The sequence below is a fragment of the Martes martes genome (genome assembly GCF_963455335.1).
Source record: "Martes martes genome assembly, chromosome: 4".
Classification (NCBI taxonomy): Eukaryota; Metazoa; Chordata; class Mammalia; order Carnivora; family Mustelidae; genus Martes; species Martes martes.
In genome coordinates, this window is record NC_137891.1 from 90,899,066 (window position 1) to 90,911,476 (window position 12,411).

The window sequence follows — 12,411 nt, forward strand, 5'->3', positions numbered from 1 at the left end:
TGGCCTGAAAATGTCCCAGCCTCATGGAGTGAGTGACAAGAACTAGAGGAAGGAACACGCATAAAGTCACCGGCACAAACCCAGCATCTGATCACTAGTTGTCAGCCTACATTGGTCAATGGCTGGGTCTGCACAGGCATGGAGGGGAGTGGAGAGTAGAGGCAGTTTTCCAGAATAAATTGCTTATTAAGGAGAAAGTGGATTGTTGGGAATTGGAGGATGTGCATTGTCTTTCTAAGGTATTATAATCAATAGGTAACCAGTTTGATCTTTCTGTTCTCATGTCATGTTGGTGAATTCATGATGTGCTGACATCCAAAATAAATGAGTCACACATATTCACTTCTGCCCTGTTTGACATCAAGATAACAGCTTTTGCCCGTTTAATAAGTCTCCAGTCCCTGGATACATCAAGGAACATGGTTATTTAACATTCCCCTTGGCTGTGTAGATGGGCTTTCATATAACACAGTGTCTTCTAGTAAAGCAAACTAACCTCAGGTCTTTCCCCCAGGAGTCTGGAGGTCTGCATCCTGTTACCCGGCAATCATTTTCAGACTTGTCTTGGAGATGGCGGGTAGCATAAACCATTCTCTTCTGTGAGCTAGATCACCTACTACTGTGTTTTTATTTCCCTTGACTGTCTTGAATGAGAACGGTTACTATTTTATGGCAAAATTATTTACTTCATGTATTTCTTTTTAAGGGAATGTTTAGGAGGCATGAGAGAGTAAAGAGGAAAAGTCAATGGTAGGGGGGTCACACACTGTGTTCAGGAACACAGTGAAGGAAGGGCAGTGCAAGGAATGGAATTGAAGTGAAATGGTATCCAGTCTTCCTAAGGAAAGGCAGTGGGCTAGCCATTTATAGACTTGGGTTTTCATCCTAAATGAACTACTAGCTATCTATGTCATTCTGAGCTAGGTATTTTCTTTCTGGGTTTTGATTTCTTCTTCAAGAAAATGATGGGTTGGCCTCTGTTTTCTAAGTTCTCTATTAAGCTCTGAAATCCTAATTTCTCCCTCTTTTTTTTTTTTCCTGCATGTTTTTCATTGAGGGTGGGAAACAATTTGTTGTTTTCAAGCAGAGGCAGTCAACACACACAAGTATTGAAAATTATTCTAATGTTCCTATGGGTCAATTCTTTTTTAACCCCCACAACAGTTGAGACCAATAGAGTTGGGGCAAGTCCACACTTGAAAGGTGGGAGCTTGGTGTTTTGTTGCTTGTAAACAAGATACTTCAAGCTATACTATTCCTTTGTCAACCCTGCCAGTCCTCTCCATTGTTAAAACCTGTGTTTCCTGTTGGCTTCCATCTTGCCACTGAGGCTGGCTGGACACCTGACCCTCCACACATCCAGTCCGTTACTAAACTCTGTTGCTTCTACTGATGGAATATTTTCTTCTTTCTCATCTTATTGCTTCTGCCCTTGCTCTGGGCCTAACCTCCCTCCACTTTAGGCTGTTGTGACAGTTTTTAGCTGAGTCACCTGGACTGCATGGTTAACGTCTCATGAACCATCACATATTCACTGAGGGATGGGTCTTCCTAGAGCACAGCTCTGATTGCATCATTTCCTCTGTCAAAAATTGTCAGCTCTTCAGTGCCAAAGGGCCCAAGATCTTGAGCCCAAGTTCTCAAGCCTTTCAGTTAGGTCCTCTGTAGCTAGTTCCCAGCTACATTACTAGGCTTATTTCCCGCTAGTCAGCACCACACATCCACAAGAGTTCAGCAATCTAGTTAGAGTTTTACTCTTGTTTGCACTTTGTAGCATCTTTGCTTTTGCTCATGCTGTTGTCTTTCCAGGAATGACCCTTCTGTTTGTCTTTATCTATCTTCCTTCTATTCTTCAGGTTCAGTACAAACACAGTCCTTCCTGATGTTTTCCCCTACAACGTTCCATGCATTTTTCAGCTGTGAATGAGCTTTCCCTCATCGAACTGTTAGCGCACTGTACCTCTCTCTTGATCCTGTCACCTTCTAAGCTGTGTGCGTGACCAATCTTCCTCTCAATATTTTGAGTTTTTTGAGAACCAAATGCTGTGGCTCTCAAAACGCGGTATGATATGGTAGAAAACAGTAAGTTGGGAGTTAGGAGACTCAGGTTCTCGACCCAGTCTGCCCCAGACAGACTGTACTGCCTTTGACAAATCCCTCCACCTCCGAATCCTCATTTGCAAATCGGTGGTTTGCTTCTCAACTGCCAGTCTATGGAGACATTTTTTATAGTCCACCAAAAGATGGGAAAGATAAAGGCAGGATGGGGCGGTTTATACCTGGAAGCATTCATTAAATAGACTGTATCTTATTTTGTCCTTTTAACTTTTTTGATACTAAAATGTCACTTATTTTATGAAATAATGGTGGCAGGAGATCCTAGATAGATGTAATTCTTTTTGTTTGATAAAGATCTGGAATATCAATGTTGATCCTTCAAATTCCCTCCCTGGAGGGAGGGAATTAGAATCGTCCTGAAGCCCAGAAACCACTAATTAAGAAGGACCCTTTCATCTGCCTAATTCTAAGGCATTTGTGTCTGCCATGGTGCACAGCACTGAATGTGTGCTTGGAAAAGGACTGAATGAGTAATTAGCCAACACACCTCCACTACCAGTTTCCTTACATAGCCTTGGTCCTGCTTCTTTGGATATAAGTAGTCGTGAAATGTGAAGAAAGAGTTTCTATTTTCATGAAATATTTTATGCTTTTCTTTCCCCCCCTTCCCGTTCCTTCCTCCCACCCTTGCTGACTGACCCATAGACTCCCAGGGCTGCTAGCATACTGAAGTTATTATTACTATTATTTGCTTTTGGAGTGCCAACTTGGCAGGCCTAAGGCAGAGAAGAAGGTACACCATGCCCAGATTCTCATCGTGGAGAATAAAGTGGCAGGGGTGGGAATAGAGGTGACTCCACTGTATGCTTTTTCTTGAAAGAAGCTGACGCCAACATGTCCTCATGGAATTTGCAGGAAATTTCCATTGCAGCAGTCTTTGTCTTCTCTAAGGGGAAAAGAACTGCTGAACCTTGATTTTTTTTTTCCCCCAAACAGGAAACTACCTTTCAAAAAGACACAGCCCTGTTCTCTTCAGGTAACACAGTCTTATTTCTTGATGAGAATTGGCTACACGAACCAGATAGGAAGTCTGAAACCACAGCCAGGTTTGTGTAAGCAAATCCAATAGGAGTTCTGAGCCACTCATTATGTCCTAAACTATCGAGCCAGTTGTGCTCTTACTTTCCAATCAAATCAGTGCAGAGGTTTCTTATTTTTTACTTTTCATATGGGCTGAGTTTTTTTTTTTTCCCTTTCCTGATGAACACCTTTCAAAGCAATATGGTTAAAAAAAAAAAAAGAATAACTAAAAGAGTGTTAAAAAGGGAAGGCCTTTTCAGCCTTGGTATTGTAAAATCATACGCAGGATATTGAAGTTTCATTTTCTTTGTAGGTTGTGCGATTTATGTCTGCACTGTGCACTGGGAGGTGTACCTCATTTATTAACTGTCTGGACATTTCCAGGCAAAAAGTCAGTGAAAATGATTAAAACCAAAGGTGGCAAGCCAGCAACCACATCTTCGTGTGCTATGGTCATCGATGATGCAGACTGTGCAAATCAGGATAATGGAAATCAAATCAGGGAAGAAAAATGCTTCCCCAACCTCTGTGCTTTCCATGTCTCCTCCTTGTCATTGGAGCAGGTTTTGAACATGACCGCTGCAGAATAGTTTTAGCTGCACAGTCAGTAATTAATAGACCTTATTCTGCCCAGGAGGACATTTGAGACTTCTGTCTGTGGTGCTGCAGTGAAAGCAGATAGGATCTAGGGAGTTGTCTGGTCTGTATTCTCTAAGCCTTGTTACAGCTTTGCGACTGGTAATCCTTCTTTCCCACATTATTCAGTCACGCACTCACTCACTCATTCACTCATGGAACAAATACTCATCGAGCCCAAAGAGCATGTCATATTAGGTTCTTAATAAAATGGTGTAGGAAATAGGCCTGGTTCTTACCTGAAAGCATCCTATTTTGGAGGGATGATCAGGGAGGATCTTTCTCAGGAGGCAATATTTAGCCTGAGACTAGGACGAAGCATCGGCTCTGTGAAAAGTGTAGAAAAGAACTTTTTTTTTTTTTTTTTTTAACTGGAAGTAGAGTGAGTGTGAGGGGCCTGAGTTTGGTGCACTTTTGCTCTGAGACCAGCCGAGCTTGACAGGAGCCTGTGGCCCAGGCATAGGGGTGCATGGGTGGGGGTGAGGAGCTAGTCCGGGGCCCTGCAAGACCAGCCAAGGAGTTTGGGTTGAGTTTTGAGTAGAGGGGTAGCCACTGACGAGAATGACGTGGTCTATATACATGTTAACAGAGATCACTTGAGTTGCTGTGTAGACCGGACAGGGACAAGGGTGGAAGAAGAGAGATTAGTCCTGAAGTTATATGTAGCAGTTTTAGTGAAGGGAGGACTGTGTTCTGGTTGAAGGTGGGGAGATGGAGACTGACAGCCATATTTGGGTCTAGTTGATAAACATAACCATGGAGTAGGGTTGGAAATGAACTATTAAATGAGTCTCCCACACTACTCCGGATGGCCTCTAGATGTATGGTGTGTGCGCTGAGCAGAGGCCGCAGGGATTTTGAGTCCTCATGCGGTGGCTTGTGGGTCCCTTGCTGTGGGCCTCACTGGGCTCTGCTGGTGACCATCATGCCTACTATGAGTCCCTTGTGTGGACGTGCTCTATTGATAGAAGACTGCTGAACTTGTGCTGTCGTGTTTTTGCCTCAGTTGGACCTCCTCGGCCTCCCTGGCTGGCTCAGCCTCACCTCGGGGCTCAGATGGGTCATCTGTTGGGCTCCTGCCCAGGCTGTAGTGCCTCTGTGTTAGGTCCACCTACCTTCCCTGTCATGGCATGTGAGAACCTCTAAGTCCCTGACTCCCCCACAGAGAGGGCGATAGGAGGCCTAGAGAAGCTAACTTGTCCTCTTCCTGATTCTTCAGACCAGGCGGCATTTTTACTTTGATGCAGCCGGCCCTGCATGTGTGTGTGTGTGTGCATGTGGGGTGCCCTGCCAGTTTTCCTCTGGAGCTCCCCACCTGCACCCCTGGATTTCGGTTTGAGGAGGGAGCTAAGCCACGTGCAAGTCCACCTGCTTGCTTCTCTCTCGTCTGTTTCCTCTTTTTTCATACTCTGCTGAGGCGGAAGGGGAAGATCTCTTACTTCTTTTTCCTCTTGAAAAGAATCCGCCTAATGTCACATCCTTGTCTTCCACAGGACAGTAGGCTTGGTGGCCCAGCTGTCATTTGCATTCCCTTTCTATGCTATATGAGATGCTCGTGAAGAGTGGATGCCGCCAAGCTGGCTCTTCCTATGGGAACCGTGGGACTGTGGATCATTGAGGTTGAGAATACGTTGGTTTATTCCTCCAAATTATTGTCTGTGTTACCTAGAGGATGGGTAGACCTCACCAAAGTGGTCAGCGTGAGCATCAGCTGGGGTCATAGTTCAGTTTATATTGCTAAACTTGCTCTCTTTCGCCTGTAGGTTATATAGACACCTAATCAGGGCAAGACAGGCTTTCTGAGATACGGCCTCAGGCAGCCTCTCCTGCTCTCTTTTGCTGCCTCTCTTCCCATACCCTGTGCTCTGGTCAAATTGGACTTCTTGGTGCTTCTCGTGTGCCCTTCATTCCATCATGTTTTTTTGCTTCAGTGCTCTGTCTTCCATAGGCCGTGTCTTATGAAATGCTTCCCTTGTTCCTTTCTCCCCTTTTTGCACTTTTCGTTCAAGTCCTACATATCCTTTGAGCCCTGGCTCATGTGTTGTCTCTGAAGTGAAACCTCTCAGAACTCTTCAATTTGGGACTCTCATGGCTCCCTCTGAAGCTCTCTTTTGCCTTCATTGCAAACCTTACCAATTCCCGTCTTGTGTTACCGTCTGTGTGTTAGTGTATACATCTGCTTTTTTCTTCTAGATTATAAGCTTCTGGGGCAGCGGGCACCAGACAGTCCGCAGCCATATATGGACTGTGTATCACTATCACCTGTGCCTCCTGTCACCTTGCTTTGCACACAAAGGTACTTGACAAATAAATAATGGGTACGCAACTATACAAAGCTCTCTAAATCTCACATTAAAAGCTTTGAAACAAGTATAGAGGTGCTGTTTTTCCTAACATTTGGTGGCACTTTTCTATTAAATCTCCATGCAGACCTCTTGGCCTGAGAGAGAATGAGCTGTGGGAAGCAGGTTTTCAACCTTTTCTCTCAGGCCCATGAAATAGAATGTCATTTTATTTACAGGGGTCTGTGGAGGCCCCCAAAACATGGCAGCACAATCATCTATCAGAAACCCCTATCATAAATGAGCTGGACAGGATAAGCCAACTTGAAAGAGAAAATAAAATATTATAACCCTAACTTGAAAAGAAAATATGGTGTGCGGTTTATTGCTGTGGATTATGGAGGAAGAAAGAACGGATTTTAAGTCAAAAACAGAAAAGCAGTGACAGTCTTTAAAGTCCATACAATATTCACAAGGCAGACACTAGACTTTAGAGAGCCAAAGCTTCAGGCTCCTGCTCTGGTCTATAAAATAGATGTAAAATTGCTTTTGCTACATTATTAGTGCTGCATTATTAGTGTGCCATTCTAGAAACAAGGAATGTTTTAGGAGAAAAAAAAATTAACTTTGGTACTTTCAAGTCAGAGTCTGTTGCTCAGAATCTCACATTGCCTTTTAAAGACCTTTAAAAATTGCAGCTTTGGGAAATTCCACTCTGACAAAGTGAGATGGAAGAGAGACTTGGGAAAGATTTTCAGTGTAAGAAATAACTTCAGCTGTCCTGGTGATAAGCTCTGCAATGATCAGAAATGGGAAGGTCGTCTTTAATAATGAGATTCCCTTCTTCCTACAATCACCTTCCACTGAAAGCACCTTTCTTCCTTCCCTGAGTTCTCTGACTCCCACCCTAAAGTCTCTGTTGCTTGAAGCTAGTGAGTCATTAACATCTGGTTTAGACAAAAAAATATCAAAAATGCCTCCCATGACCAAGGCTGAAAGTGGAAATGTAAGAACACATGTGGAATTTGTTGGTCAGGCTTGGTCTAGTCTGGGGGCACGGGGGTGGTGTGTACAACCCTCGCTGAGGAGTTCGAGGGGCCAAGATAAGATGTGGTAGAGAGGGGCTTATGCTCTGAGGGGAGGTTGAACCAGATGGCTCCTAAGGACCCATCCAGCCTGGGTTACACAGTCATGTCTTCTGATTTGCTTGTAAGCCTTGGAGACTGGATGTAGTGTGCCCCACTGAGTCCCTCGTTTATAGATTTTCTTTTGGATGCAACCTTGAGAAAAGTGTAGCTACTTTTGGTGTCTTTTACAAGAACATTTTAGGTCATTAAGGGAACCATCTCGAGGGGAGGGAGGGAAAACTAGAATGAGATGGTAAGTCCGGTAAATTATATGGTTCTTTCAGGTTGAGGCGGGTTGCCTAAGGTTCTGATTCCGTTGGATTGGATTGACTGGTTCCGTTTGTTCATCATTCACTCACTTGCTTACTCGCTCATTCACCCAACAAGGGCTTTTCAAGTTCTTCCTGTGTGTCATGTACCACGGACTTGACCACTGCCCAGTTTTCTAGTTCCATGCCTTTGTGTGTCTAGGCAAGTGATTTATCACCTTTTCTGGGGCAAGGAAGGTGAGCAGAAGGGTGTTTACAGTCACATACGGAGAAGACCTCAGTTTTTAGGGAGAAGTGGGTCAGGTGGGTCAGACATCTGGGTGCCAGGCCCAAGTCCTATATCAACTTCCATTCAAATCTCAGACTTAAAAGAATCTAAATAAAAACAACAGCTGTTACCAGCGGAGTGATTTCTGTTAATTTTCCAGGAGCAATGCAAAAAGGAGTCAGTTAATATAAATATAATTTATGTTCTTTATTTCCAGATCACCAGATTAAAAATTGATCGAAACCCTTTTGCTAAAGGATTCAGAGATTCTGGAAGAAACAGGTAAGAATAATTGGGAAAGACATTTCTTTTCTTCATGACGTCATCCACTCCCCCCCTCCCCCCATGCTCCATTGGTGGCTTTTGGCTCTGTTTTTGGGGGAACACTTGCACACTATGCCTCTGTGCTGACTCAGGCAAAGAGAGATGGATAGCTGATCTGAGAATCAAAAAGCTGATCTGAGAATAAAAAAACCAAAATGTTGAGTTTTCTGGTTTTTGTTAACACTCTGTACATGACTAGATCAGATCCCTCATGGTGTTTTTCTCCCTACATCATGCTTGGTAATCCAGTCACTTAAATTAAATTTTGTGGTAATTTATTACCACAAAAAGATTGCTCCTTTTTCTGCTAAGTACTCTAGGTGGCTACAGCACATACAGTGATAACCTCATTTACTTTGTATTATCAAACAAGGACTTGTGGACAAATAAAAATTATCAGAAGATGATCACCTTTAAGATTAGCTAAAAACTGTTAAAAAAATTAGCCTTTTCTCTTAAGGGATACTCCCCAAATATATTAGATGTTGCCTGCCTCAGTAAAGACAGTTTCTAGAACACAACCTTTCCTGATGCTCCAGCATTAGGATTAGGCTGTCATGGAGGGAAACTCTTAGGACCCGCTGACATTTGCGGGACTGTTTGCTCTTGTTTTAAGTGGTCTTAGTGGCTGTGGCATTTTTCTAGTTAATTCTGCTTCTCTCTAAATCCTTTCTTTCCCACCGTTCCTATATAAAATTAAAATCTGTTATCCCTAGAGCTAGGGGAGAATGGAAGTTGCTAGGAAACACAGATCTATCAAAGGTTATTCAACCAGAAAACTCACTTCATATAAACCATACAGAAACCACAAATGTGACACGTGTGTCTTGTAAAGTGTGTAGGGTTTGCAATAACTATTTACGTTAGCATTCAGACCTTTCCCTCACTTGGGGGCATTTCTTTACATCTGAATGACACAGACTGTCAGGAGTTCCCTTTGCTATCTTCTCTGCAAGAGTTTTCAGATAAACTATCTAGTATTATATTTAGGATAACTTCATGAATGGAATAGCACATTCTATTAGAACCCAGATTTATGCTAAAAATCATCTGTAGTGATCATTTCCTTTACAAAATTATTTATGGAAACACTTTTTAAAAAAAGATTTATTTATTTATTTGAGGAAGAGAGAGGGAATACAGGGAGGGGGAGAGGGAGAGAGAAATTTTAGCAGACTCCTCGCTGAGCTCAGAGCCCAATGTGGGGCTCAGTCTTACCACCCTGAGAACATGACCTGAGGCAAAACCAAGGGTCAAGTGCTTAACTGACTGCACGACCCAGGACACCCTGAAAGCACTGCTTTAAAAAAAAATTATTTGTTTTTTAAATTCCACTATAGTTAGCATACAGTGTTGCATTATTTTCAGGTGTACAATATCATGATTCAACAATTCTATATATTACTCAGCACTCATCACGATAAGTGTACCCTTCGCCCCCTGTAGAAGCACTTCTTAATGAAACTCTTATTGTATATTTAAAATACATTTAAATTGCTATCCAATTTTATTTACCTCAGAATTTCTTAAGTTTATGTCTGTTGAGTAAAGTAAAATTCACTTCAACTTCTAGTTTGAAAACTTCAGGCCACAGGCTTTCCTGTTCAGTGAAGACCTTTGACTTCCAAATGTAGCCAATGAGGAATGCATAATTATTCCTTCCATTTGAGACAGGCCTTTTCCTGCCCATTAGCTTATATTCCTTGTTCAGGTTGTAGAACTTGCCTGTGAACGGTGTCCTGTTGCTTCCTTTTCGGGGCTCTGCATTCTGGGCTTACTGAGGGCCTTGCTGGTGATGGTGTGCTCAGAAGAGAAGCTGGCCTTTCAAAAAGAAGCTGCTAGGGTGTTTAAGATCATTAGCTCGAGTCTGTGGATGGATTTCTGGGGTTCTGTGAGTTCCCGGATAATATAAGGAAAATTGAGTGTGGATGAGCAGGTGTACATTTTTCTGGGGAGAGGTCTGTAGCTTTCTCCAGGTTTTCGAAAATTTCCATGACCAAGTGTTAAGAATTTCTGCCCTAGACACCATGAGGGGTCAACCCTAATGACTTTAGTTATTCAACTATTTTCTCTTTCTTTCCTCCTGTATCCCCAGTAACACTTAGTATTTGTTTATTTTCTTCTTGGAACTCTAAAGATTGTTTTGATTTTTTTCTTTGCCTTTTTTCTTCTACTGGAGTCCTTGTTTTTCAGAGGTGTGACCTAGAACAGAAAACTGGAATAGATAGGCTGTACTGACCAGCATCAGTGCTCCGCTCTAAGAACTGGAATCATGCTTTATTCTGGTGAATTAGACCATGTAGCTTGAAGCATTTGCCTCTGGTTAGGAAGTTGTGATGACATCTTGGTGCAAGTCCCAGGGTCCTCCTGTCCCCTCCCTGGGCTAGAAGGGACCTTCACATCATTTAGCCCTGGCTTGGGTCTGCTTTGGGGCTGGTGAATGTCTTCCTGCTCAGGACAGACAATTATTTGTCCTGCCTGGTGGGCTACTCTTCTTTGTAAGGAATCCATGAAAGCAGAACTCTGGATCCTCATTAGCCCATTTCAGTGCCTTATTTATTTATTTTTCTGGTAACATGTTGATTCTTTGTGATGTATGCCCCATTTAAAGCTTCAGGCTTCTTTAACTTAAGTAATTACCAAAATTATCTGTGATTGAACACTTACTATGTTCCAGACCTTTCACTTAGGTGTTTTTTTTCCCCCAATTTTTAAAATGACCTATATATATTTTTTAATTTTTTTATTTCTTTTCAGCGTAACAGTATTCATTGTTTTTTCACCACACCCAGTGCTCCATGCAATCCGTGCCCTCCTTAATACCCACCACCTGGTTCCCCCACCCTCCCACCCCCCGCCCCTTCAAAACCCTCAGGTTGTTTTTCAGAGTCCATAGTCTCTCATGGTTCACCTCCCCTTCCCATTTCCCTCAACTCCCTTCTCCTCTCCATCTCCCCATGTCCTCCATGTTATTTGTTATGCTCCACAAATAAGTGAAACCATTTGATACTTGACTTAAAATGACCTATATTTTACAAATGAAGGAACTGAGGCTCAGAGAGCTTGATCAGATTCCCTAGGGTCACAGAGCAAAGCTGGAGCGCAGAGTAACTTCCGGGTTCCTGACTTCAAAGCCTGTGAACTTCGTGTTCTATCATGCTAACAGTTTCAACTCAACGTATTTTATCTCCAACAGATATGGAAACTAGAACTCTTCCTCTGAAAACACTTCGTTTACTTAAAGGTACTACTCAAGTACCCAGAACCTTCTCTTTTCCAAATAAAACAATCTGTATATTCTCCACCTGCCTTTGCAGCCATCCTCACGGCTTTATCATCTACTTGCTATACCCCCTGTAAACAAGGGATTCCCTAGTAGAGGAGAGAAGTCAAGCGAACTTCCCTGGCAGGTGAAACTGTGACATAATGGCCTTGAAGTCCCTTGTCTCTTGAGAGGGCAAAGGTGAATCATTGAATATAGAAGCAATTTTTGTCCTCCAGCACTCTGGGAATATAGACTCATGGAGGCCCTTGTATTCTGTCTTTAAAAAATTTCAAAATGACCTGATAATCAGACTTGAAATCTCACTCCTTGTCTGCAGGGTCTGATGAGGGCAAGAACCATTAACGTCATTTTGCAGATGGGAACGACTGATGGATGAGGATATAGGGGATTGTTTGTAAATCTTCTGGGATCTGGTGGTTCTTTGCCAACACCAGAATCCAGTTCCTTACCTTCCAACCAGTGCCTCACCTATTGCCCTTCTTGTGTTACCAGAGTTCTTATAAGTCTATGATCATCCCCATGCATTTTAGACATCAAATGACTCATAGCGACGAGCATGGTTTGATGAGTTGCATATAAATGTACCCAAAACATACGGATTACATTTCCTTTAAAAACACACGGGCTTAAAAATTAGGGCGGGGGGAGTTCTTGGCCAATGTTTTTTGGTTATGCAGAACACAAAACATTTGTGGAATACTTTGGAGTTACAGAATTTGCCAAACCTCAAACCAAAACATGTTTAGGTTTGTCGATCTCAATCTATCCCAGTGTGATCCAAAGGCTCAGGAAGGGAGGGGTGTGGAGGGAAGATGGGGAGGACACAGCACCCTCTGCACTCTCTTCCCTTGCCTCTCCTGAGTCTCTCCCGCCCTTCCAGCCTCTCACTGCGGAGTCTTCTGATTGGGGCTGGCGGGCAACAGCAGTGCCCTGGGCAAAGAGAAGAACTCGAGGGAGCTGGGCTGAAGATCCTTATTTCCATGGAAAGAGATATCTGTGGAGAATACTCCTGGCTTCTAGCCCTCTCGCTTTCTCCATTCCCTCACCGGGCACCAGAGTGACCCCTCTGATTGCTGAGTCT

General features: G+C 43.1%; 1 protein-coding gene across 1 annotated transcript in view; it reads left to right on the forward strand.

The window, feature by feature from the left end:
- Positions 1-12,411, forward strand: part of TBX15 (T-box transcription factor 15) — a 104,971-nt gene that overhangs the window by 66,722 nt on the left and 25,838 nt on the right. Inside the window, exon 6 of the mRNA XM_080802779.1 lies at positions 7,938-8,002. Coding sequence (XP_080658905.1) covers positions 7,938-8,002 — 65 coding nt within the window. The remainder of the gene's footprint in view (positions 1-7,937; positions 8,003-12,411) is intronic.